Source organism: Hemiscyllium ocellatum, chromosome 3 (genome assembly GCF_020745735.1).
Source record: "Hemiscyllium ocellatum isolate sHemOce1 chromosome 3, sHemOce1.pat.X.cur, whole genome shotgun sequence".
Taxonomy (NCBI): Eukaryota; Metazoa; Chordata; class Chondrichthyes; order Orectolobiformes; family Hemiscylliidae; genus Hemiscyllium; species Hemiscyllium ocellatum.
This window is the reverse complement of record NC_083403.1, coordinates 13,114,943-13,138,820: the sequence shown is the minus strand read 5'-3', so window position 1 is coordinate 13,138,820 and position 23,878 is coordinate 13,114,943. Positions and strand designations below refer to the sequence as shown.

Sequence of the window (23,878 nt, the reverse complement as noted above, 5' to 3'; positions counted from 1 at the left end):
GAGCAAAAGTTTGTCAGACTGATTCTTCGGTGGTGGGGCTGATGTATGAGAAGGGGTTGAATTGGTTCGGATTATATTCACGAGTTCAAACAAATGACAGGGGCGTTTCATAGAAACCCATAAAACTCTACCGGAACTAGACTGGGGAGGTCCAGAAATGATATTTCCCATAAGGGACAAGTCTGGAGCCAGGGGTCACAATCTAAGATACAGGGTATATCGTTTAGTACTGAGATAAGGATACATTCCTTCAAGTAGTAGTAAGTCTCCGAAATTTGTTACCATAGAATGCAGCTGTGGCCAAAACATTGATTTCAAGGAGTTGGATATAGCATTTGAGATTAAAAAGATCGAAGGTATTGGAGGGAAAGCTGGAATGGGCTATTGAGTTGGAGCAACCCTGATTGTAATGAATGACTGAGCAGGCTCGAAGGACAAATGGCCTGCTCCTCATATTTTATGTTTGTGTTTGAGAACAAATAACTAGGGGAGGGTTAGTTCCAATGGTGCGAACATAGCTAGCCCAGAGAAAATGGAATCCAAGATTTGTGGTCAGTGGCTGTAATTATAAAGGTGTGGTTTGGCTACAGTTGAGGTACATTCCCACAAAGGGGAAAGGTAGGTCCGATCAATCCTGAGCTCTCTGGATATTAAAAGACCAGGAGAGCAAGATTGGCACACAACGTTGGCAGGAATGTACTTTAAATGTACTTAAAGGTGTTTCTCAAACCTTCTAGTCATGTCTCTTGATATCTTCTTAGTCTGCTTGGTTTCCCATTCTGCTGAATAGTATATTGCTACATTTCACAGTTAAGTGCGTGTTGTAAAGTAACTGCACATCTTTTCACAAAATGCCAGTTGTTTGTGGATTTCAAGCATTTGAAAAGCATTTCCTGTTATTGTTAGGTTTGTTTCCTGAGCACATGATTGAGGTGATGAGCCGTGAACTCTCCCTGGAATGTGATTATGAGAGGGAAGCAGCGTGCTATAAGCAGTTCAGGTACGTGTGAAATGTTAGCTACCCACCTACCTCCTATCCCGGGAGCTGAAACACAAAGAGCTGATTGAGATTATGACCTGCAGCCTTACAGCCAAGTGTGTTCAGTACCATCAGTGGAAGTCACCAGCTCTGCCGAAGCAGTAACACAGTGGCAGCAGTGTAAATAATCCTAGCTGGGGAGTTGAGTCCTGAGCTGAGGGGGAGGTAAATGGTACTGGTAATGGAGAGGATGTCCTCCCACCCTTGGCTCCTCGATCTTGCAGTCCTTATCCTACACCTGAGAAAACCATGCCAGCAAATTGGCAAAGTTAGTTTCATAACAGCTGGCATTTATTGGCCATCCTTAATTTCCCTGGAGGTGGTGGTGATGGTGAGTGCCTCAATGAATCGCTGCAGTCTCGAGGGTGCAGGGACACCCGTACTGCTGATACAAAGGGAGTCTCCAGGATTTTGACCTAGTGACAGTGAAGGACAGCTGATCCTGTCCAAAATCAGGATGGTGACTGGCTTGGAGCTGGTGCTCCAATGTATCTGCTGCCCTCATCCGTTCAGCTGGTTGTCTTTGGGTATGATGTTTGTTCAGGGTTGGAGGGTTTTCCATGGTTTTCTCTTGACGGAAGGTGCCAGTACTTCAACCCCAGACATTTGGACACATGGGGCCTAAATGTTACTGCAATGATTTGAGGGTTTCTGACAGACAATGAGCTTCAGATTCCTAACCCCCCCCCCCCGCGAGTGCCCTGATCATTGATCCTGCTGCCAAGGGGGTAAAGTTCCTTCCTGTCAAGCCTAACTATACCCTCCATAATAATAATATGCATTTCAATCATGTCCCCTCTCAATCTCCTCAGCTCAAAAGAAAACCAGCGCGGTCTATCCAACTGCTCTCTGTATCTGGAACTCTCTGGTCCAGGCACCATCCTGTGCACCCTGAGCTCTGGTATCACACCTCTCCTATCATGTGGAATCCAGTGCTCTAGCTGCGGCCTGCACTGTTTTCTATATTCCAGCGTACCTCCCTGCTCTTAAACACTCTGTCTTGATTAATAAAGGCAACTCTACCATTTCCCACCTTACTCTGTGCCTCCTGATACTTTAACGGACTGGCACAGGTCCCTCACATCTGTGTTTCCCAGGATCCTCCTGTTCCTCATGTATTCCTTTGCCAAGTTAGTCCTGTGCAAATGTGTGACCTTACATTTATCTGGATTAAACTCCCATTTGCTACAGATCAGCCAATCTGACCAGCCTATCCATGCCTCAATCTATCCTCATCACTATTTACCATCCTATCAAGTTTTGTATTTTCTGTGAACTTGCTGATCACCGTTCCAACATTCAAGTCTTAATTATTTGTATAACCACAAACAGCAAGGGCTGCAATGCTGCCCCCTGTGGATAGAGACGGAGTCAGGAAAACACCCCTCAACCACCACCCTCTGCTTTTTTTTTATTCGCTCATGGGATGTGGGTGTCACTGGCTGGGCCCAGCATTTATTGTCTGTCCCTAGTTGCCCCTTGAGAAGGTGGTGGGGAGCTGCCTTCATGAATTGCTGCAGTCCACGTGTTGTAGGTAGACCCACAATGCCCTTAGGGAGGGAATTCCAGGATTTTGACCCAGCGACTGTGAAGGACAGCGAGATATTTCCAAGTCATGGCTTCCCAGCACCTAGCAAATTGTGGATCCCATTTGCAGAATTTCCTTGGATTTAGTGGGCTCTTACCTTCGCTATCAGTCGCCCAGGCAGGACCTAATCAAAAGCCTTGCTAAGTCCAATTAGACTACATCAGAAGCATTGCCCTCCTCTACACACCTGGTCACCTCTTTGCAAAATCAAATTGGTCAGACATGACCTCCACTGAACAAATCCATGTGACTGGTCTTGATTAATCCCTGCCTCTTCAACTGGAGATTACTACTATCTCTCAGAATTACATCCAGTGATTTCCCCACCACTGAGGTTAGGCTGAATGGACTGTAGTTTCCTGGTTTATTCCTGGTTCCCTTCTTGAACAACGGGACCATGTCCAGCACCTCTCCTGTGTTCGGAAAGGAATTGAAAATTATTCCCAGCACCCCTGCTATTTCCTCCTTACATTACTGAATTGCCTGGGATACGTTTCATTCAGCCCAGGAGATGTATCTACTTTTAAAGCCGGCCTGATCACTCAGAACTCACTTTCTGTCGGTGCTAATTTTTAAAAATTGTGTCACAGGCCCTCTGCCTGATTTCTGCACTTTATTGTCCCTCTCGCTAGTGAACATCGACCCAAAGTATTCATGCTGCCAAAATGCTGCCAGTTTAGTCCAGTATTGTATGTGTCTGTACAGCGCATGGACTGTAACAGGTCATGAAGGCAACTTACTGTCACTGTCTCGGGCAAGTTCATGGAATTCCTACAGTGTGGAAACAGGCCATTCGGCCCAACACTTCCACACCGAAACCGAGGAGTAACCCACCCAAACCCGTTCCCCATTACTCTAATCAGTTGATGCTATCAAACTGTCAGTGAAGGGAAAGGTGTTTCTGCCAGATTCTTGCAACCATTTCTTTTGTCCCAAAGCCACTTAAAATCCATGATTGCCTGGGCTTTATTCCATGTTGCCCCACAGTGGGCGCTGACCTCCTGCCCGATGAGACTGGTGGCTGGGCTGTATTTTCTTGTTACAAGTCCCCAGCATTAACATTGAATCTGATGAAGCCTGCAGAGTGGAGACTGTCTCTGTCTCAGGTTCACTTAAAACGGTTCATCTGTTTCTGTAAAGTTGGAATTGTCACAACATCTCCTCCCACCATCTCTCCTCCTCCTCCTCCCCCCCACACTCTCACGCACACTCTCACACACTCCTTCAGGGTCATTGCTCTGATAAGCAGGTATTTAAACTAGCATGTTTCCACAGGTTGTTTATATATAAATTGTTACAATTTGTGGAATCTTACCCAGGCAACGCATTATGCTGTTAAAAGCCAGCATTGCTGCTTTGTACAGGGTAAGCAAGCTCTGACGCTGCAACTAGGAAGTGATAGGAATTTTTTAAGTTACATGTATCTATGAGGGGCATTGATGGCTGAGTGGGATTGTTGTTGGATTATAATCCGAAAAGCAGGAGAGTACAAATCCTGCCGCAACAGATGGTGGAATTTGAATTCAATAAGAAACTGTAATTTTCAATTTAATGATGACCGTGAAACCATTGTCAAATATCAGAAAAACCCATCTGGTCCTTTAGAGAAGGAAACGGTCTTTCTCACTCAGTCTGGCCTACGTGTGACTCCTGACCCACAACAATGACCCCTGATTACCCTCTGAAATGGCGCAGCACAGAGCTGCAAGGACACAGAGAGAGAGAGAGAGAGAGAGAGAGAGAGCTAAGTGATCCCACAACCAATGGATCAGATCGAAGCTCTTCAGCTTTACCACATCCAGCCGTGAATGGTGGTGGACACTTAAACAACTGACTGGAGGGGGATGCTCCACAAATATCCCCATCCTCAGTGATGGGGGAGCCCAGCACATCAGAGCAAAAGGTAAGGCTGAAGCTTGCACAGTAAACTTCAGCCAGAAGGACCGAGTGGGTGATCCATCTCGGCCTCCTCCAGTGGTCCCCAGCATCTCAGATACAAGTCTCCAGGTCACTCCATGTGACCTGTTTGGAAGCACTGTATGCTGCAAAAGCTACGGGCTCTGACAGCATTCTGGAAATAATACTGAAGACATGTGCTCCAGAACATGCTGTTCCAATACAGTTACACATTGGCATCTATCCAACAGTGTGGAAAGTTGCCCAGCTATGTCCTATTCACAAAGTAGGACAAATCCATCTCAGCCAATGTACTCTTGATCATCAGTAAAGTGATGGGAGGTGTCATCAACAGTATTACCGTTCAGCACCTGCTCAGTAACACCCAGTTTGGGTTCCTCCAGGACCACTCAGCTCCTGATCTCATTACGGCCTTGGTTCAAACATGAACAACAGAGCTGAACTCCAGAGGGGAGAGGAGAATGACAACTCTTGATATCACGCCTGCATTCGACTGAGTGTGGTATCAGAGTCCTAGCAAAACTAGAATCCGTGGGAAGCAGGGACAATCCCTTCACTAGTTGGAGTCAGAAGGCGATTGTGTTCGGAGGTCAGTCAGCTCAGCTCCAGGGTATCTCTGCAGGAGTTCCTCAGGATAGTGTCCTAGGCCCAACCATCTTCAGCTGCTACAATTACATTCCTCCGTCATAAGGTCAGAAGTGGGATGTTCACCGATGCTTGTTCAATGTTCAGCGCCATTTGCATCTCTTCAGGTACTGAGGCAGTCCATGTTCAAATGTAGCAACACCTGGACAATATTCAGGCTTGGGCTGATGAGTGACATTCACACCCCACAAATGCCAGGCAATGACCATCTCCGATAAGAGACAATCCAACCATGCCCCATGACATTTCAATGGTGTTACCTTCACTGAGTCCCCCACATCCTGAGGGTCATCATTGACCAGAAAGTCAGCTGCTCTAGCCTTTTTAAATTCAATGGCTATAAAGTCAGGTCAGAGGGTAGGAATTCTGCAATGAGGAATTCACTTCCTGACTCCCCAAAGCCATAAGTCAGGAGTGTGATAGAGTACTCCCCACTTGCCTGGATGGGGGCAGCTCCAACAACACTCCAGATGTTTGATACCATCCAAGACAAAGCAGCCCGCTTGAATGACATTACACCCGCAAGCACCCACTCCCTCCACCATTGATGCTCAGCAGCAGCAGTGTGTACTATCTACAAGATGCACTGTGGAAATTCACCAAAGATCCTGAGACAGCACCTTCCAAAACCCACAACAACATACATCGTGAAGGACAAAGGCAGCAGCACGTTGGCATACCACCAGCTGCACGTTCCCTTCAAGCCACTCACCATCCTAACTTTAAAATATATCGCTGTTCATTAACTGCCGCTGAGTCAAAATCCTAGAATTCCCTCCCCAAGGCTTCAGTGGGTCTACTTACAGCACATGGACTGCAGCGGTTCAAGAAGGCAGCTCACCCCCACCTTCTCAAGGGGCAACTAGGGACAGGCAATAAACACTGGCTACATCCCACCAGTGAATAAAAAATAAAATGGAATATAAATTTGCATTGACGCTGCTGCAATTTCAGCATGTGGAATTTTGTAAATGGCTTTGTAATTAACCTGGTCTTCCTCATTTCCTCCTGTAGGGAACTGGTGAAGGATGACCCTTTCTTTTATGTGCCACGGGTTATTGACCATCTGAGCAGCAAACATATCCTCACCACGGAGCTGGTGCCTGGCTTCCCACTGGACAAGGCAGACGGACTGAGCCAGGAGATCAGAAACTATGTAATAATGGGGTTGGTGGGGGAATCTCACATGCTGCATATCGTGCCTCGGTGCTTACAATTCTGTCCTCCTGATCCAAAGATCTCAGCAGATGGGCCAGTGTCAGAGGGAGGGAGAGGGAGACAAGTTGGATGCAGTGCTTTGGGAAAGTGGCATTGTGTAGGAAAGTGGTGAGGACAGTGGTGATTGTGAGGTGACTCCATCCCTTCTCTGGCCTATGGGAGAGGCTTGTGTTGGATCCTTAGCTTGGAATACTTGGTCAGGATTTACTGTTCGTGCTACGTGGATAAGGGAGGGAGGACTTGTTTACTTGGACTTTACTAAAGCCTTTTACAAGGTTCTGCTTGGTAGACTAATTAGTAAAGTTAGATCACATGGGACTCAGGATGAACTTGTCAATTACATCGAAAATTGGCTTGATGGCAGGAGACGGATTACTTTTCCAGACTGGGGGCCTGTGACCAGTGGTGTTCCACTTGGATCAATACTGGGGCCCAGCTTTTCAGCATTTATATAAATGATTTGGATGAGAATATAGAAGGCGTGGTCGGTGAGTTTGCAGATGGCAACAAAATTAGTGGCGTATTGGACAGTGGAAGAGGTTCTGTAAGATTACAAAGAGATCTTGAATTGGGTCAATGGGCTGAAGAGTAACAGATGGAGTTTAATTTGGATAAATGTGAAATATTGCTTTTTGATAAAACAAACAAGGACAGGACTTCTACAATTAAAAGTAGGGCCTTGGGTAATGCTGGAGACCAGAGACCTCTGGGTTTTGGTACATTTTTCTTGAAGTTTGCATCATAGGGTGGTTAAGGCATTTAGCATGCTGATCTTCATTGTTCAGACCCTTTCAGTATAGGAGTTGGGATGTCACGTTGAGGTTGTACAAGAAAACTGTGTGTAGTTCTGGGCATCCTGTTACAGGAAGGATGTTTGAAGCTGGAGATTTACCAGGATATTGCTGGGAATGAAAGGCTTGAGGTATAAGGAGAGGCTGGAACTTTTTTGACTGGAGCGCAGGAGGTTGAGGGGTGAGCATATAGAGGTTTATAAAATCATGGGGGAGCGGGTATAGATAAGGTATTGAATGGCAGGTGGCTTTTCCCTGTATTTCAACATTAGGGGAAATATGTTTAAGTTAAGACATTGAAAAAAGACACGGGGGCAATTTTTTTACATCGATAATGGTTTGTGTTGGGGATGAACCTCCAGGGCAGGTGGTGGATGCAGTTACAGTTAGTGTTTATAAAACACTTGGTAAGTACTTGAATAGGAAAGCTAGGAAGGATGGGAGCCAAATGCTGGCAGATAGGACTGGTTTAGATTGGGATTATGGTTAGTATGGACTGGTTGGACTGATGGGCCTGTTTCTGTGCTGTGTGACTATGACTCACTTTTGTTCTACATGGATTAGGAGGTGGTTTTGGAACACTGCTCATCGTGAAAGAATATTGCAGATGAAATAGATGTGACAGAAAAGATTTATTTGATCTTTGCTGTGCTTCAGAAATACTTTGTTTCTGAGAGATGTTTTGGGAGATTTTGAATCACCGCTAATCTCAGTGCAGCATTTCCTCAGCTGCAGTCAAGAGTCACTTGGATTATGGATTCAGGCCTTTGCAATAAGGAGTGATCCTACACATTTCTCTCTCTGATAGAAAAGGCCTTGTTTGTGTGAGATAACTCTCTTGCTTGTGTGTAACAACAGCTTTTACTTCCCCTTGTGCAGATCAGTGAGAACATCCTGAGACTCTGTCTGCAGGAACTGTTTGAATTCCGCTTCATGCAGACTGACCCAAACTGGTCCAACTTCTTCTACAACCCCCAGACTGGCAAGGTGGGTACTGTTTCTCAGGCACACGGTGCTGGCTTGGTGCAGGGTGGTGCATTCGGCAATGTACGGGACAGGTGTGAATGACTCCTCCCTGCTGGAGAGGGAGAACCTGGTTAGGGTCTGGCGTTTATAGTGAAAGGTACAGGAGAGACTGCAGAACTGGGGCATGTCGTTCAGTCACGTCCTTAAACCAGTGCAAAAACTTTCTGGAAATTATTTCTCTCTTTCACTTCCAGGTGGCCTTATTGGACTTTGGAGCTACAAGAGGGTTTGATGAAGACTTTACTGACACTTACATTGAGGTAAGAGATTCTGAAATACTCCCTTTACTGAAAGCTATTAGTATTTACAGAAGTTCATCCCAAACATTTACAGATAGAGGAGAGAAACATTTACCATCTTTTCTCCAGGTTACTGCCATCTGAACCACTGAAGGGCCCAGTGTGTGATTTGTGTTTAATTGTAGCCGCAAAAACATAAATTACTGAAGAATCCCAGCAGGCCCAGCAGTGTCTGTGGAGAGAAATCCGAGCTGATGTTTCAGGTCCAGTGACCCTTCCCCCAGAATGCCTGACCCTAGTTGCCCTTAAGTAGATGATGGAAAGCTGCCTTCTTGAATCCTGCAGCCAATGTGCTGTCAGGCCGACCCACATTGCTGTGAGGAAGGGAGTTTCAGAAGTTTGACTCTGACCGTGAAGGAGCACTGATGTAGTTGGGGATGGTGTGTGGCCTGGAGGGGAATGTGGGAATATACAAATTAAAAGCAGACCATTCAGCTCCTTGAGCCTCATCTGCCATTCACTAAAACAATTGACTGATCTGTATTTTGAATTCCACATTTCCTGATGAGCCTCGATTTCCCTCTTAACAAGAATCCATCTACCTCTGTCTTAAAAATATTTAATGACGCCCACCTCTACAATCAGGGAGTTCCAAAATTGTACAACTCGAGAGGAAAAAAACGGTTCTCCTAGTCTGCGAGGTATCATCGTTCCTTAAAGGAGATGGAGTCTGTACACAGTATTTAAGATGTGGTCTCACCAATGTTCTGTATCACTGAAGGAAAACATCCTTATTCAATGTTTAAGTTATCCCATAATAAAGAATAGCATCCCAGTTGGAGATGGTGGTGTTCTGGTGTATACACTGTCCTTGTGCTTCTAGAAGTAAGTGTCATGGGCTTCGAAGGTGCTGTCATGGTGAATTTCTGCAGTGCATCTTCAAGATGGCGCATGCTGCTGCTAGTGTGTATTGGTGGAGAGGGGAATGGCTTTTAACCATGATCGGTGAGGTGTCAGTCAAGTAAACGTCTTTGTCTTGTAAGCCAAGCTTCTCTGTGTATTGTTGTGAAGTATTACATCTCACTCCTGAATTGGTGCCTGGTTATGGATAGGTTTTTGGGAGTTGAGGCATTACTTCAGAATTCCTAGCCTCTGACCTACTGTAGTCACGGCCTTCAACTGCTTCAGTGATACATTATGCTCAATTCTGGCCAAGTCTTTGTATAAATCACTGTTGCGCTGATCCTTGTCTGTACAATCCTGTTTATTCTATTTCAACAGATTGTGCGCTCTGCAGCGAGTGGGGACAGAGCACGGGTGCTGAGCAAGTCGATTGAAATTAAGTTTCTTACTGGTTATGAAACGAAGGTAAGCAGATGTTTCAGTAAGGTTCCCAAGTGTGGCGTTCACCTGTCTATTGCTGTCCATGCACAATGTGGCTGCTTGTATAAAAAGAGGAGCTTTATACTACATATCTCCATCTGCTGCCACACGCCTCTACTCCCCAGGACACCCTTCATTTTAAATTGGATGTATCCTATACTCTGGTCTCAGCAACTGTGTGCTTTGCAGGAGAGCCACCAGTTCCCACTCTGTAGCATTGTTCTTTGTGGTCTAACCTGGTGCTCAGTAAATACACTGCAGGTGCTGCACAGCAAGTTCAGGCTGAGTTAAAGCTGAACCTGTGAGAATTTACAATGTAAGGTTCTGATGTGATATAAGCCAGGTTTGTGGAAAAGCTTAGAGAGGGACTTGCAAAGGTTTCTGGAGTGTTCATGGCGACTCTGCACTTAACTAGAAATATCAAGCTAACTGGTCTGTAGAGAACACTTTTACTTTCTTATGGGCGGCACGGTGGCACAGTGGTTAGCACTGCTGTCTCTCAGCGTCTGAGACCCGGGTTCAATTCCCGACTCAGGCGACTGTGTGGAGTTTGCACGTTCTCCCCGTGTCTGCGTGGGTTTCCTCCGGGTGCTCCGGTTTCCTCCCACAGTCCAAAGATGTGCAGGTCAGGTGAATTGGCCATGCTAAATTGTCCGTAGTGTTAGGTAAGGGGTAAATGTAGGGGTATGGGTGGGTTGCGCTTCGGCGGGTCGTTGTGGACTTGTTGGGCCGAAGGGTCTGTTTCCGCACTGTAAGTAATCTAAGTAATCCTTAGCTTCTGAATGATTGAAGGGTTAAATTAACAAGATAAACCGTGTGAAAGCCATCCTGTGTTTCTTGGCAGTCACAGTCACAGTCACAAAATCTCTCTATATACCTCGGAAGTTCACATCAGCAGGCATACTGTCCAGTCAGTCTCACTCTCTAAACTTGAGTTGGGGGGAGGTGTATAAACTGTTTTCCTGAAGTAGAACGTTTAGAGGAGATTCGATCGATACTTAAAATTGAGTGATCTGGACAGAGGAGAGACCATAAGATATAGTAGCAGAATTAGACCATTTTCTCAAACCATTCTCCTGCCGTCTCCCAATCCCCTTCCTAATCAAGAACCTGTCTGTCTCTGTCTTAAAAACACTGATTTGTCCTTCACAGCCGTCTGCAGTGATGAGTTCCACCGAGTAACCACCCTTGGTTGAAGAAATTCCTCCTCATCTCTGTTCCAAAGGATCGTACCTTCCCTATGAGGCTGTGCCCACATGTCCTGGTCTTTTCTAGTGGAAGCATCTTTTCCATATCCACACTATCCTGGCCAATCTGATTACTTCCTCATCCTTTTAAACTCTATATTGTACAGCTCCAGAGTCCTTAACCACTCCTCAGATGACAACCCCTTCATCTGCAGGATTATTATTGTAAACCTCCTGTGGATCCATTCCAAGGACATCACATCCTTCCTTAGATATAGGACCTAAATGTGATCTGACCAGAGTCTTATACAGCCTCAGGAATAAACCCCTGCTCGTGTATTCTAGCCCCCTCGAAATGAATGCTAACATTTCATTTGCCTTCCTAACTGCCGACTGAACCTAGACGTTAACCTTCAGGAGAATCCTGAATGAACTAGGACTCCAGTCCGTAAGGCCATTCAGCCCATCGAGTCCACTCCGCCATTCAATCATGGCTGACGGGCGTTTCAACTCCACTTACTTGCATTCTCCCCGGAGCCCTTAAATTCTTGATGTCACAAGGAATTATCAATCTCTGCCTTGAAGACATTTAGCGTCCCGGCCTCCACTGCACTCTGCGGCAATGAATTCCACAGGCCCACCACTCTCTGGCTGAAGAAATGTCTCCGCATTTCTGTTCTGAATTGACCCCCTTTAATTCTAAGGCTGTGTCCACGGGTCCTAGTCTCCTTGCCTAACGGAAACAATTTCCTAGCGTCCACCCTTTCCAAGCCATGTATTATCTTGTAAGTTTCTATTAAGTTTCCCCTTAACCTTCTAAACTCCAATGAATACAATCCCAGGATCCTCAGCCGTTCCTCATATGTTAGACCTACCATTCCAGGGATCATCCGTGTGAATCTCCGCTGGACACGTTCCAGTGCCAGTGTGTCCTTCCTGAGGTGTGGGGACCAAAACTGGACACAGTACTCCAAATGGGGCCTAACCAGAGCTTTATAAAGTCTCAGTAGCTCAATGGTGCTTTTATATTCCAACCCCTTGAGATAAATGACAACATTGCATTCGCTTTCTTAATCACGGACTCCACCTGCATATTTACCTTTAGAGTCACTTTGTTCATCAGATTTCTGAAGTACTTCACCATTTTTTGAAAGTGGTGAGTGCTTCTATTCTTCCTAGCCAAGTGCTTAACCTCACACTTTCCCATGTTGTACACCATCTGCCACTTCGCCCACTCTCCAAACCCACCCAAGTCCTTCTGCAGCCTCCTCACTTCCTTATCACACTGTGTTATCTGCAAGCTTAGCAGCTATCCGCTCAGTTTCCTTTGGAAAGATCAGAAGTTAAAGAGCTCAAATTTAAAATGACTGGTGAAAGAAGCAACGGAGACAGGAAGGTTAACATTTCCATGCAGCGGGTGGTTAGGATGTGCTGCCTGACTCTGCTATGGAGCAGTTTCAGTCCAGCCGTTCTGAGGGGAAACTGGGTGATTATCTGAAAAGGAAGAATATATCATACTGTGGGGAGGTGGCAGTAACAGGAGAACAAATTCTCCTTCAGAGAGTCGGCAAAAGATATGACTGGCTGAATGGCTGCCTTGTGTGGTGTAATGATCGTGATTCAGAATAATGAGTGTACACTGTAATAAAGAAATTTTTTTAAAATTTGAGGTTATGCAAGATGCCCATGTGAATGCAGTGATGATCCTTGGTGAAGCTTTTTCATCAACAGAGCCCTTTGACTTTGGGCATCAGAACACCACCAAGCAGATCCACAGTCTGATCCCTGTCATGCTGCGACATAGACTAGTCCCTCCTCCAGAGGAGACCTACTCTCTCCACCGCAAGATGGCTGGCTCCTTCCTTATCTGCAGCAAGCTCAATGCGCAGATCCCCTGCAAGCATTTGTTTGAGGATGCCTACCAGAAATACTGGAGCAGAAAGGTGAAGCAAGGAGCCACCCCCCCTTAAACCAGAGCAACCTGTCTCCAGCACGATTCAGGACAGGATGGAGGTGAAAAGCAGCAGGGAGTGGAAGGTGCTCCTGAGCTAACCATCTTACTGTGTTTCTTTTGCTTAAAAAGGAATTGCAGAGACAGTTTTATTTTTCAAAACAGGAATTGAGGGTTCCACTGAACACGGGATTGCACGAAACAAGCAAGTGTGTGTTCTTCGATAGCAAAGGAGGAATGATGTTTGGGGAAAGTTTCCAATTCTCCTAAGCAGGGGGCATTTGGCAGATTTTACTGTATTAATTAACTGAATTTGTATCATACATACTGAAGTGATTAGTGAGGAAATAATGAACAGTGAATTACTTTAGAGATCATCAATTTTTTTGTATACTTATCATGCTGATTCAATTAAAGAAATCATGTTTGTGATCAATGGCCTCTGGATATCTGTTGTATATAGTGAATATTTCTGATGTTCTATATTTAATTGCTAACATCTTGAGGTCCACAATAAGTAACATGCAGAAAGGGTTCCTTGCAACACTACAACTATCCAAGCTACACTGTCGATGCTGTTTGTGAACTGATTGCTGGTAAACCAGCTTTTAGAAAGCAGGAAATGAGCTTAGTTGTGGAACTAACTTAGAGCATATGACAAAGGAGCAGAATTAAGTGATTCAAACCATCATGGTGAAAATGATTAAAGGCCTGCTCCTGTCCCATCAAATTCATCTCCACACAACTTTATACTGTCCTATTCCTCTGGTCCAGGATTGCCCCATATACGTTCGGGACACCACCCATGCCCTCCACCTCCTCCACGACTTCAGTTTCCCCGGCCACCCCACACGTCATCGTCATCATGGACGTTCAGTCCCTATACACCTCCATCTGCCATAACCAGGGCCTCCAAACCCTCTGTTTCTTCCTCTTCCTGACGTTCCCACCAGTCGCCTTCCACTGACACTCTAAATTGGCTGAACTGGTCCTCACCCTCAATTTCTTCTTTGAATCCTCCCACTTCCTCCAGACCAAAGGAGTAGCCATAGGCATAGCTGGGGCCCATGCAGGTGCCCGTCTCTTTATTGGCGACATAGAACAGTCCCACCTTCTGGAGTTACACTGGCACCATTCCCCACCTTTTCCTCCGCTACATTGATGACTGCAAAAGCACCACCTCGTGCTCCCACAAGGAGTTCATCAACTTCACCAACACATTCCACCCTGATCTTAAATTCACCTGGACATCTCAGATACCTCCTGCCCCTTCCTGGACCTCTCCATCTCCATCAACAATGACTCAACATTGACATCTTTTGCAAATGCACCGACTCCCACCCTGCCTCCTGCAAAAATGCTATCCTGTATTCCCAATTCCTCCATCTCCACTGCATCTGCTTCCAGGACCAGTTCCACCACCGAACACACATTGACTCCTTTAAAGACTGCAATTTCCCCTCCCATGTGGATGATGTCTAATGCATCTCATCCATTTCCCACACCTCTGCCCTCAAACTGCACCAAGGACAGACCCTCACTGGTCCTCACCTTCCACCCCACCAACCTCCATATACATTGCATCATCCTCCACCATTACCACCACCTAAAAACAGACCCCACCTCCAGAGATATATTTCCCTCCCCACTCCAGTTGCTTGCTGTAAAGACTGTTCCCTCCGTGACTATGTGGACAGGTCCATGCTCCCCAACAACCCACCCTCTCCTCCTGGCAATTTCCCCTGCCACCGCAGGAATTGCAAAACCTGTGCCCACCCCACCTCCCTCACCTTTTTCCAAAGGAGCCTTCCACATCCATCAAACTTTCACCTACACTTCCACATGTCATTTACTGTTCTGTTGTTCCTGATGCAGTCTCCTCTAGGGAGACAGGACACCTACTCGCAGAGCACTTCAGAGAACATCTCTGGGACACCTGCACCAACCTGATCCCACTGCCCCCTGGCCAAACACTTCAATTTCCCCTCCCACTCTGCCAAGGCCATGGAGGTCCTGGGCCTCCTCTCCCATCACTGCTCCCTCACCATCCGACACCTGGAGGAAGAATGCCTTATCTTCTGCCATGGGACCCTCCAACCCTATGGCATCAATGTGGACTTTACCAGTTTCATTTTCCCATTCCCTACCTTCTCCCCATTCCAACATGGCACCACCCTCATGACCTTTCCTACTTGTCCATCTTCCTTCCCACCTAGCCCCTCCACCCTTTCTCTCTGACCTATCACCATTATCCCCACCTCCATCCACCAATAACACTCAGCTACCTTCCTCCCCAACCCCACTCCCCAGTTTATCTCTCCACCCCCAAGGCTCCTAGCCGCATTCCTGATGAAGGGTTTATGTCCGAAACGTCAATTTTCCTGCTCCTTGGATGAAGCCTGACCTGCTGTGCCTTTCCAGCACCCCACAATCTTGACTCTGTTCAGACTAAGTTTGCCCTGCCATTCGATCGTGACTGCAATGTTTCTCTACTCCATTCTCTTATCTTCTCCCCTTCTCCCCATTACTTTTGATCCTACTACCAATCAAGAAGGTTGTCTCTCCTGAATTACCCCCATAAACCCCTGCCCTTGCTGTTCCACTGTCTTCCCTGCTAGGCTTCTCTTCAATCAACTCTGGCCAGCTCCTCCCTCCTGTCCCAATTTGTATAATTCTACATTGGATTCCAGTTTCTCCTCCTCCAATAGCAGAGTGAATTCTATCATATGATCATCATTGCCCCCTCTGGGTTCTTGCACCGTGAGTTCCTGAATCAAATCTGCCTTGTTACACATCACCAAATCCAAATTGCCTGTTCCCTTGTGGGCTCTACCACAAGCTGCTCTGAAAACCATCTTGTAGACATTTAACAAATTCCTTTTCTTGAGATCCACTACCAACCTGGTTGTTCAGTTCACCTGCATGTTGAGGTACCTCATGCTAGTACCTTTCTTACATGCCTTTTCTAACTTTTGATTTATAGAGTCATAAGGCACGGAAACAACCCTTCGGTCCAACTTGTCCATGCTGACTAAGTTTCCCAAACTAAGTGAGCCCCATTTACCTGTGTTTGGTCCATATCCCTCTAAACCTTACCTTTCCTTTCCATATGTGTTGAAATGACTTTTACATGTTGTAACTATACCAACACCTATCACTTCCTCTGGCAGCTCATTCCAGAAACCCTCCACGTATCCTGACTATTGCGAGGAGGCCTGACCGTAACTCCCATCACGGTTTTTATTTAAACACCTTGAGGCTCCTCAACTCTTCCCACACACATTCCAACTCTGCATCACTTCTTGTAATTGACATTTCATTTCTTTCTAACAAGGCAACTCTGCCCCTCTGCTGGTCCTTTCAGTACGACGTGTACTCTTGGATATTTAGTTCCTAGCTTTGATCCCCTTCAGTCCTGGCTCTCTGATATCCGCTTTGTACTTGCCGATTTCATTCTTCACTCGGTGCATTTTAAGTACAACACCCTCAGTCCTGCATTGACTGTCCCCCTTCTCACAGCTGCCCCCTTACCTGCTGTGCCTGAAGTTAGATTCATCCCATTTGCATACTCTCTGCCCTAGAAGTTGTTCTGGGAAGGTTAATAACTTTGTTGAACCCTTGCCTGTGTTAACCTTTTCCATAATTTTCCAGGCAACTAAACCCCATCCCATCCAATATTTAATTTAAAGCCACAGCCCTAGTTATGCAATTTTGCCAGGACTCTGGTTCTATAATGATTCGGGAATGTGAGACCATCAGAACAGCTCCCTCCTTCCCCAGGACTGATGCCAATGTACCATGAAATTGACTCCATTTCTCTAACATCAAACATTCAGCGATACATTTACCTCTTTGACCCAATTTGCTGATGGCTCAGGTATAATCCAAACATTAACAACTTTCTGGTTCTGCTTAATAATGTAGCTCCCAGCTGCCTTCATTCCCTCAGCAGAATCTCCTTTCTCTATCTCAGCAACAGGATCTTCTTTAGAAGGGTCACTGGACTCAAAACGTTAACTCTGACTTCTCTTCACAGATGCTGCCAGACCTGCTGAGCTTTTGTAGCAACTTGTTTTTGTAACTCTGCTAGTGTTTTATGATGAATGCAGGAGCAGCCACTCCCACCCCCAGCTTCCTGCAGTCTAGGCCCATTAAATAATACTCAGCTCCTGCAGACTTCCACCCAAATGCGTGACCTCCCATTTTCCCACATTATATTTCAGCTGCAAGTTTTTTGCCTGCTCACTGAACTTGCTGTTATCATTCCATGTCATCCTCCACACTTTCACATATTTTGTCACTTAAAAACTTGGCGATAAGCTTTTCACTGTCATTGAAGTCATTAATATATATATAGTAAATAATAGTGGACCCAGCACTGATCCCGATGACATTCCATTAGTTACAGGTTACCACCCTGAAAATGCCCCCTTTATTCCAACTCTGTCTTTATTAGTCAGTCTTCTCAACTATAAAAGTAGGGTGACTTTGCCAAAACTATACAAAGCATTGGTCAGACCACAGCTGGAATACTCTGGGACTCTTGTATAAGGAAAGCTATAATGGCACTAAAACCAGTCCAATGGTGGTTGTAGCAAGGTGCTGTGGTCAGTTCACCCATCCTAACTCTCACACAACTTGCAAGAACCCCTATACTGCTGGAAAAATGCAGGGAACAAGGTTTCTTATGGACTGCCCCTTGGGGCTCCCTTGTCAGCCTCTCGTGTTTGATTTTAGACCATGGACCTCTCATGGAGCAGAGTGTCTGGGTTACTTACCCGTTCCCTGACACAGTGTAATGTCTGCAGGTCTCCCTCCAGCTTCTTAACTCTGATTTGAAGTTGGTCCAAGCTGAGAACATTTGGTACAGACGTGTTTACTGAGGTGTCCAGCAGTTCCACATGTTACAGCTGCAGCACATCACCTAACCTGCTAGCTCAGTCATACTTAAGGTATGAATTAATTCACTTAACTGGTCTCGATGTGAGTTCAAATCCACAGCTATGTGGCTGACTATTAACTGCCCTGGCCAATGATGCCCTCATCCTGTGAATGAATGAAGAAAACGCTAGTGTCCATATTCTTTATACTCAAAGTATCTCTTTGGAGATTGCTTTTCCTTTTTTTCCACACTGTTACTCTTCCATCCAATAAGTGATTTTAAGAATGAGTAAAAGAGATACCTAAACAAAAGACTTTGTGTTTAAAGACTAGAAATACTCACCAATGAGCACATGACTCTAATGTAAGTTGTACAGTCAAGTGCTACATCGTACTAAGTTGGCTACTTAGATATGTCCATAACAGAAAGGAACTAGCTCAGTCAGTTAATGAGAATCCAGTTTCAGCCAGTTCTTAATTAGGCTCCTCTCTCAATACATTCTGTGAAAATGTGCCTCATTCAGAGCTCACTTATGGAATTTTAAAATTAAAGGTTTATTCACTTTCTTACTCAGTAAATGCATGCTGTCAGTCAAAGTATTATTAATAATGGTTGTTAAACAGTCACCAGAAGGCAGCTTTGTGCTACATACTTGTTTAGAATACTCCACACTGATTTCTAGGCAGGACTCCACAACCACCACAGAAAGGAGCCTCGGAAATCACCAGCTCTGAGCTCCATGTACATCGCCACATTCTGACCAGCTCCCACTTCATGTTCAGCTCAATACTCAGTGACCTTCTGTGTTTGCCTCGCCTACTGCCTTCAGATTTGTCCCTCCTCTACAGTCACTGTTCCATAACTTTAGAAGTCTCCTATAACATACGTATTGACACTTGATGATTGCTGATCTTAGAAATGGTAACACCCTACTTGAGACTTTTTGATAGACCATCCTTAACCTGGTCAGTCTTTCCACCTCTAATCTGCACTAGTTACCCAAGCTTAATGTCACCTCTAATTTATCTCATCGAACAGTATTTACTCCTCAACTGATCAAGTGATTATATATAGACATGAACAGGCAGGCAATGGAGAGATATGGACGATGTACAGGGAGATGGGATTAGTTAAGAACGGCACATTGGAAATGGTGGGCCAAAGGGCCAGTTCCGATGTTGTTCTATGCTTTTAATTTCACTGCTGTTTATGGGAGTTTGCTGTTTACAGTTAGAACAGTGCCCTATCCTTAAGTGTTTCAGAACGCCCTGTGAAAAGCGTCCGAGTTATTTTACAAATCACAGCTACTCTTAAACAGCAGAGATATGTCTATAACTTAATTGCTATCCTCAAAGTGAGGACAAAACCAAGACTGAGAACTGAAAGAGTTTTCTGGCATCCTTGATTCATTGGGGCTGCACATACAGACTGGTCTGTGTCTGCACACAGAAAGAACATAAACACACCATCACCTGTCCGCTGTGTGCAGACAACACATCCTTGTTGTAAACCCCACAGTGTGTGTGAAAGGAATGAGGTGATAGCAGGAGTCAGTATTCAAGGCAGGCATTGCAAGGACAGACACATTCAATTTTGACTTCCTTTATTAAAACCAAAATTTCCACTCTCTCAGACCAACCCAAAGCAGCCAGAGCAGTGAGCTGCATGACTCGATCTGCCCCTTTTTTTTCCACAGCTTACCCTAAAAGCAATAACAATCCAAAAACAACCACATTTGGAACAGTTCCCTGTTTTATTGAAATACATCAAAGTCTTGGTTAATATTTAGTGTGTGTCACCAACATAAAATAATGGTGGCTGGTCTTTAATAGTCAGACTGCCCACCTTAAATATTCTTGTGCAAAAGAATCTACAATCAGCAATAGTTCCTCTTACAAATTAACCCCTAAAAACATTAAGGGCAAAAACTGAGTGATAAAGCCAAGCAATTAATTTAGTGAAGTCAGCCTTTAACCTAAACCAAAAGATTTAAAAAAAAACTGATTACATCTAACACATGCAAAACTGTACAATAATCTTACAAAAAGGTGGTAGTAGTGGTGGGGTGGGGGGGAGACCTTAAAAACTCTTGGAAATAAATGATATGAAATTGCTATAGTGAAAGGCAGGTCGGTCCCCATGGAACACCAGTAAGTAGTAAATGCCTCCTCCGGCCCCTTGCTCACAATTCTCTGCACAATCATGTCTATAATTCACAGTCAGAGTTTGACAGTTCCCTTGTTGTCTTTTTTGTATCTGTACATGTGGGAACTTGAGCAGCAGGACAGTACCCACCTCTTCCGCCTTAATCTCATTTAAACACCGTTCTGCCATGGAAACAAAAATGCAACACAGTGACAGCTATCAGGGAAGAACTTTTTTTTTGCACTTTTAAAATCAGAGGCAAACTCATCTCAAATTTCACATCATTCCTTTAAAAACAAAAGCACCTTTTATTTTACACAATTGACTCTGAGCTTTCGTAACCGTACGGAGTGAGACAACAGTCAGATTCCCTTGTTTTTACACAGTCATCTCGTGCAGGGAGTTTTCTTTTCCTTCCCTCGCTGTCTGAACAACTCTGACCAGCCCCGAAATGCTTACTTGTCAAACCTGGCTGTGCATTAAACATCCTTTAACCTACTCAAGCCTCCTCAATAAATTTGATGTCTCTTGCCCTCCTCAGGTGCAGACAGTAACATGGGTAGAGGTTGACAAAAGCAGGAACTGTTGGACTTGAAGAATATACAAAGGGAATGTAGGAATCGGACACTGACAAAAAAGCAAACTAACCATCAAAGCGTTCAGTGTCCCAGGCTGTCGGACTCCTGGGCTTCTTCTCAGTCTAACAATACATAAATATCTGGGGAGGGACTTGGCAAAGCAGACACAAGGAGCTGATATGGTAATTAATTCCACCTTCCCCAGCAAGTCAGCTGTGTGTAGTGTACAAAAAATATATAATGTTGCTCTAATATCTGGATGTTTAATCAAATACTGCCTTCGAGTGACTACAAAAAGGGACATTCTTTATTCAAACTGCATCAACAAATCTCCCCTGAACTCAGCGGAGCCTTAAACTAGTGCACAGTCGTTTTTAATTTTGCAACATGCAACATAAATCAATGACCATCTACAATTGGTACTTTACTGACTGAAGTACAGTGCCTATTACTTTTCATTTCAGCCTCCACATCTTCAGTTTTTTAAACTTTTAAATTTCAGTTGCATCTTGGATACTACACTGAAGAACTATATATAAAGAATCTACCAGCAGGGACTGTGACGTCACACACAAAGTAATCTTTCCTTCAGTTGCCATTTCAACAAGTAAAACTATACACAACTTTATATATATATATATTTATATACTTTATATATATTCTATATCACAAAAAAAACTTTTTTTTGTGTGTTTTTCTTTTAGCAAAATAAGGTTTGGTGATTTGTTTGCAGATGTACACATATTATTGCAGAATAAAATAATAATTAAAAGAAGCCTGATCACACTATGACAGAAAGGAATGTCCCTGTCATTTGTTGGAATCAATGGAAGTGATGATAGAAAATCAAGGCTGTGTTCCACCATCTGCACCCTACCTTCCCCCCAAACCTGTTTATTCTTTGAGAAAGTAACTGCCTATAAAGCTGCAATGAGAAACAACACCTTAAACATCAGCTATACAATTTATGACCAAGATCCCATTTCTTAAAAATCAGAGGAAGTCACACCCCCAAGGACGCTAGAAGAGCAGCTGATGTTGCTGTGTGAGGCAAGAGATCTGCTTTTCCTCTTTTTATGAGAGAGAGAGAGAAACATGACGGGGTCAGCAGGCAAAAGCTCCTGCCCAATCTGTGTGTGTGTGTATATATGTGTGTGTGTGCGTCTGTGTGTGTGTATGTGCGTAAATGTATATATGTGTGTGTGTGTGTGTATATGTATATGTGTGTGTGTGTGTGTGTGTGTGAGTGTGATATAGATTTACGAGATCAGGCCTTGCTCCTGAATCCATAAACCTCTAGTGCCTTTTTGACGGATCTGCAGCAATAGCCCGGCACAGGTTGGAACAGCAGAGTAGGACTGGGTGCAGCAAGACAGAAGTAAGGGCTGATTTGTTAGAATTTCCAGAGCTGAGCAATCTCATGTTTCCCAGCTGATGTGCTCTGCGTTTTCCAATAAGAGTGACTGCGGTTTGTGGGGCGAGATGGGGCTGGGTGGGCTGCTCAGGTTGGAACTGTTGGACGCTGTGGAGTGTCTTGGAGAATCAGAATCCTGAAAAAGAACACAGAAGGGATTATCGACACAGTCACACAGTTGAGGTTCACTGATTGCATTGAGGGAACTTTTCTGTAATTTGCCTCCAATCCTTTCCTCACAAGCGAGTTCTAGTTGAACAGCAGGAAGGTGACAACCGGATGTTACCCTCTGGAATGTGGGTGCTATTGGAAAATACTGTCCATCCAACACGACTCTGAGAAGTCAGCCTATACTGAGAGGCAGGAGTCAGGTTGATAAGCATCAGCATAAACACTAAGACTGAAACATCCCCAGGGCCAGACCAGAATTATTCTCGGCTGCTCTGGGAAGCGAGAAAGGAGGTTGCTAAGCTGCTGGCGAGAATATTTGCTTCCTCACTCTCCACGGGAGTCGTACCAGAGGACTGGAAGGAGGCGAATGTTGTTCCTCTTTTCAAGGGTAATAGGGAAATCCCTGGCAATTACAGACCAGTCAGTCTTACATCTGTGGTCAGCAAAGTTTTGGAAAGAATTCTGAGGGATAGGATTTATAACTGTTTGGAAAAACATAGTGTGATTAAAGGCAGTCAGCATGGCTTTGTGAGGGGCAGGTCATGCCTCACAAATCTTGCTGAGTTCTTTGTGGAGGTGACGAGACAGGTCAACGAAGGTTGAGCAGTGGATGTGGTGTATATGGACTTCAGCAAGGTATTTGATAGGGTTCCCTATGGTAGGCTCAGTCATAAAGTCAGGAGGTCTGTGATACAGGGAGATTTGGCGATCTGGATTCAGAATTGGTTGGCTGACAGAAGGCAGAGAGTGGTTGTAGATGGAAAGTATTCTGCCTGGAGGTCAGTGTTGAGTGGGGTTCCACAGGGCTCTGTACTTGGGCCTCTGCTCTTTGTAGTTTTTATAAATGACTTGGATGAGGAGGTTGAGGGGTGGGTTAGTAAATTTGCAGATGACATAAAGATTGGATGTGCCATCGATAGTATCGAGGGCTACTGCAGGCTGCAGTGTGACATAGAAAGGATGCAGAACTGGGCTGAGAAATGGCAGATGGAGTTCAACCTGGATAAATGCGGAATGATCCATTTTGGAAGGTCAAACTCGAATGCTGAATATAGGATTAAAGACAGGATTCTTGGCAGTGTGGAGGAATAGAGGGATCTGGGTGTGCAAGAATATAAATCCCTCAAAGTTGCCACCCAAATGGATAGGGTTGTTAAGAAAGCATATGGTGCTTTGGCTCTCATTAACAGGGGGATCGAGTTTAAGAGCCGTGAGGTTTAGCTACAGCTCTGCAAGTCCCTGGTGAGACCACACTGGGAATATTGTGTCCCGTTCTGGTCGCCCTACTATAGGAAAGATACAGAGGCTCTGGAGAGGATGCAAAGAAGGTTTACCAGGATGCTGCCTGGACTGGAGGGCTTGTCTTATGAAGAAATGTTGAATAAGCTCAGACTTTTCTCTCTGAAGAGGAGGAGGAAGAGAGGAGACCTGATCGAGGTGTACTAAATAATGAATGGCATAGAGTCACTAGTCAGAGACTTTCCCCCAGGGCAGGATTGACAGGTACAAGGAGTCATAGTTTGAAGATATTAGGAGGAAGGTATAAAGGAGACATCAGAAGTAGGTTCTTTACACAGAGAGTTATGAATGCATGGAATGTGTTGACAGCGGTGGTGGTGGAAACAGAGTCATTGGGGACATTTAAGTGACTGCTGGACATGCACATGGACAGCAGAGAGTTGAGGGGCATAGGTTAGGTAATTA

At 44.9% G+C, this 23,878-nt stretch overlaps 2 protein-coding genes across 8 annotated transcripts in view; one reads left to right on the top strand and one right to left on the bottom strand.

Annotated features, from left to right (window-relative positions):
* Positions 1-13,416, top strand: part of coq8aa (coenzyme Q8A, genome duplicate a) — a 62,307-nt gene extending 48,891 nt beyond the window's left edge. For all 5 annotated transcript variants that reach the window (XM_060848519.1, XM_060848529.1, XM_060848511.1 and 2 more), the window contains exons 10-15: positions 907-1,000; positions 6,204-6,345; positions 8,078-8,185; positions 8,419-8,484; positions 9,745-9,831; positions 12,704-13,416. In XM_060848519.1, coding sequence (XP_060704502.1) covers positions 907-1,000; positions 6,204-6,345; positions 8,078-8,185; positions 8,419-8,484; positions 9,745-9,831; positions 12,704-13,003 — 797 coding nt within the window. In that variant the 3' untranslated portion in view covers positions 13,004-13,416. The remainder of the gene's footprint in view (positions 1-906; positions 1,001-6,203; positions 6,346-8,077; positions 8,186-8,418; positions 8,485-9,744; positions 9,832-12,703) is intronic.
* Positions 13,417-19,600: 6,184 nt separating this feature from the next.
* LOC132830661 (serine/threonine-protein kinase MRCK alpha-like) overlaps positions 19,601-23,878 on the bottom strand; it is a 565,530-nt gene continuing 561,252 nt past the window's right edge. For all 3 annotated transcript variants that reach the window (XM_060848487.1, XM_060848489.1, XM_060848488.1), the window contains one exon: positions 19,601-22,139. In XM_060848487.1, coding sequence (XP_060704470.1) covers positions 22,008-22,139 — 132 coding nt within the window. In that variant the 3' untranslated portion in view covers positions 19,601-22,007. The remainder of the gene's footprint in view (positions 22,140-23,878) is intronic.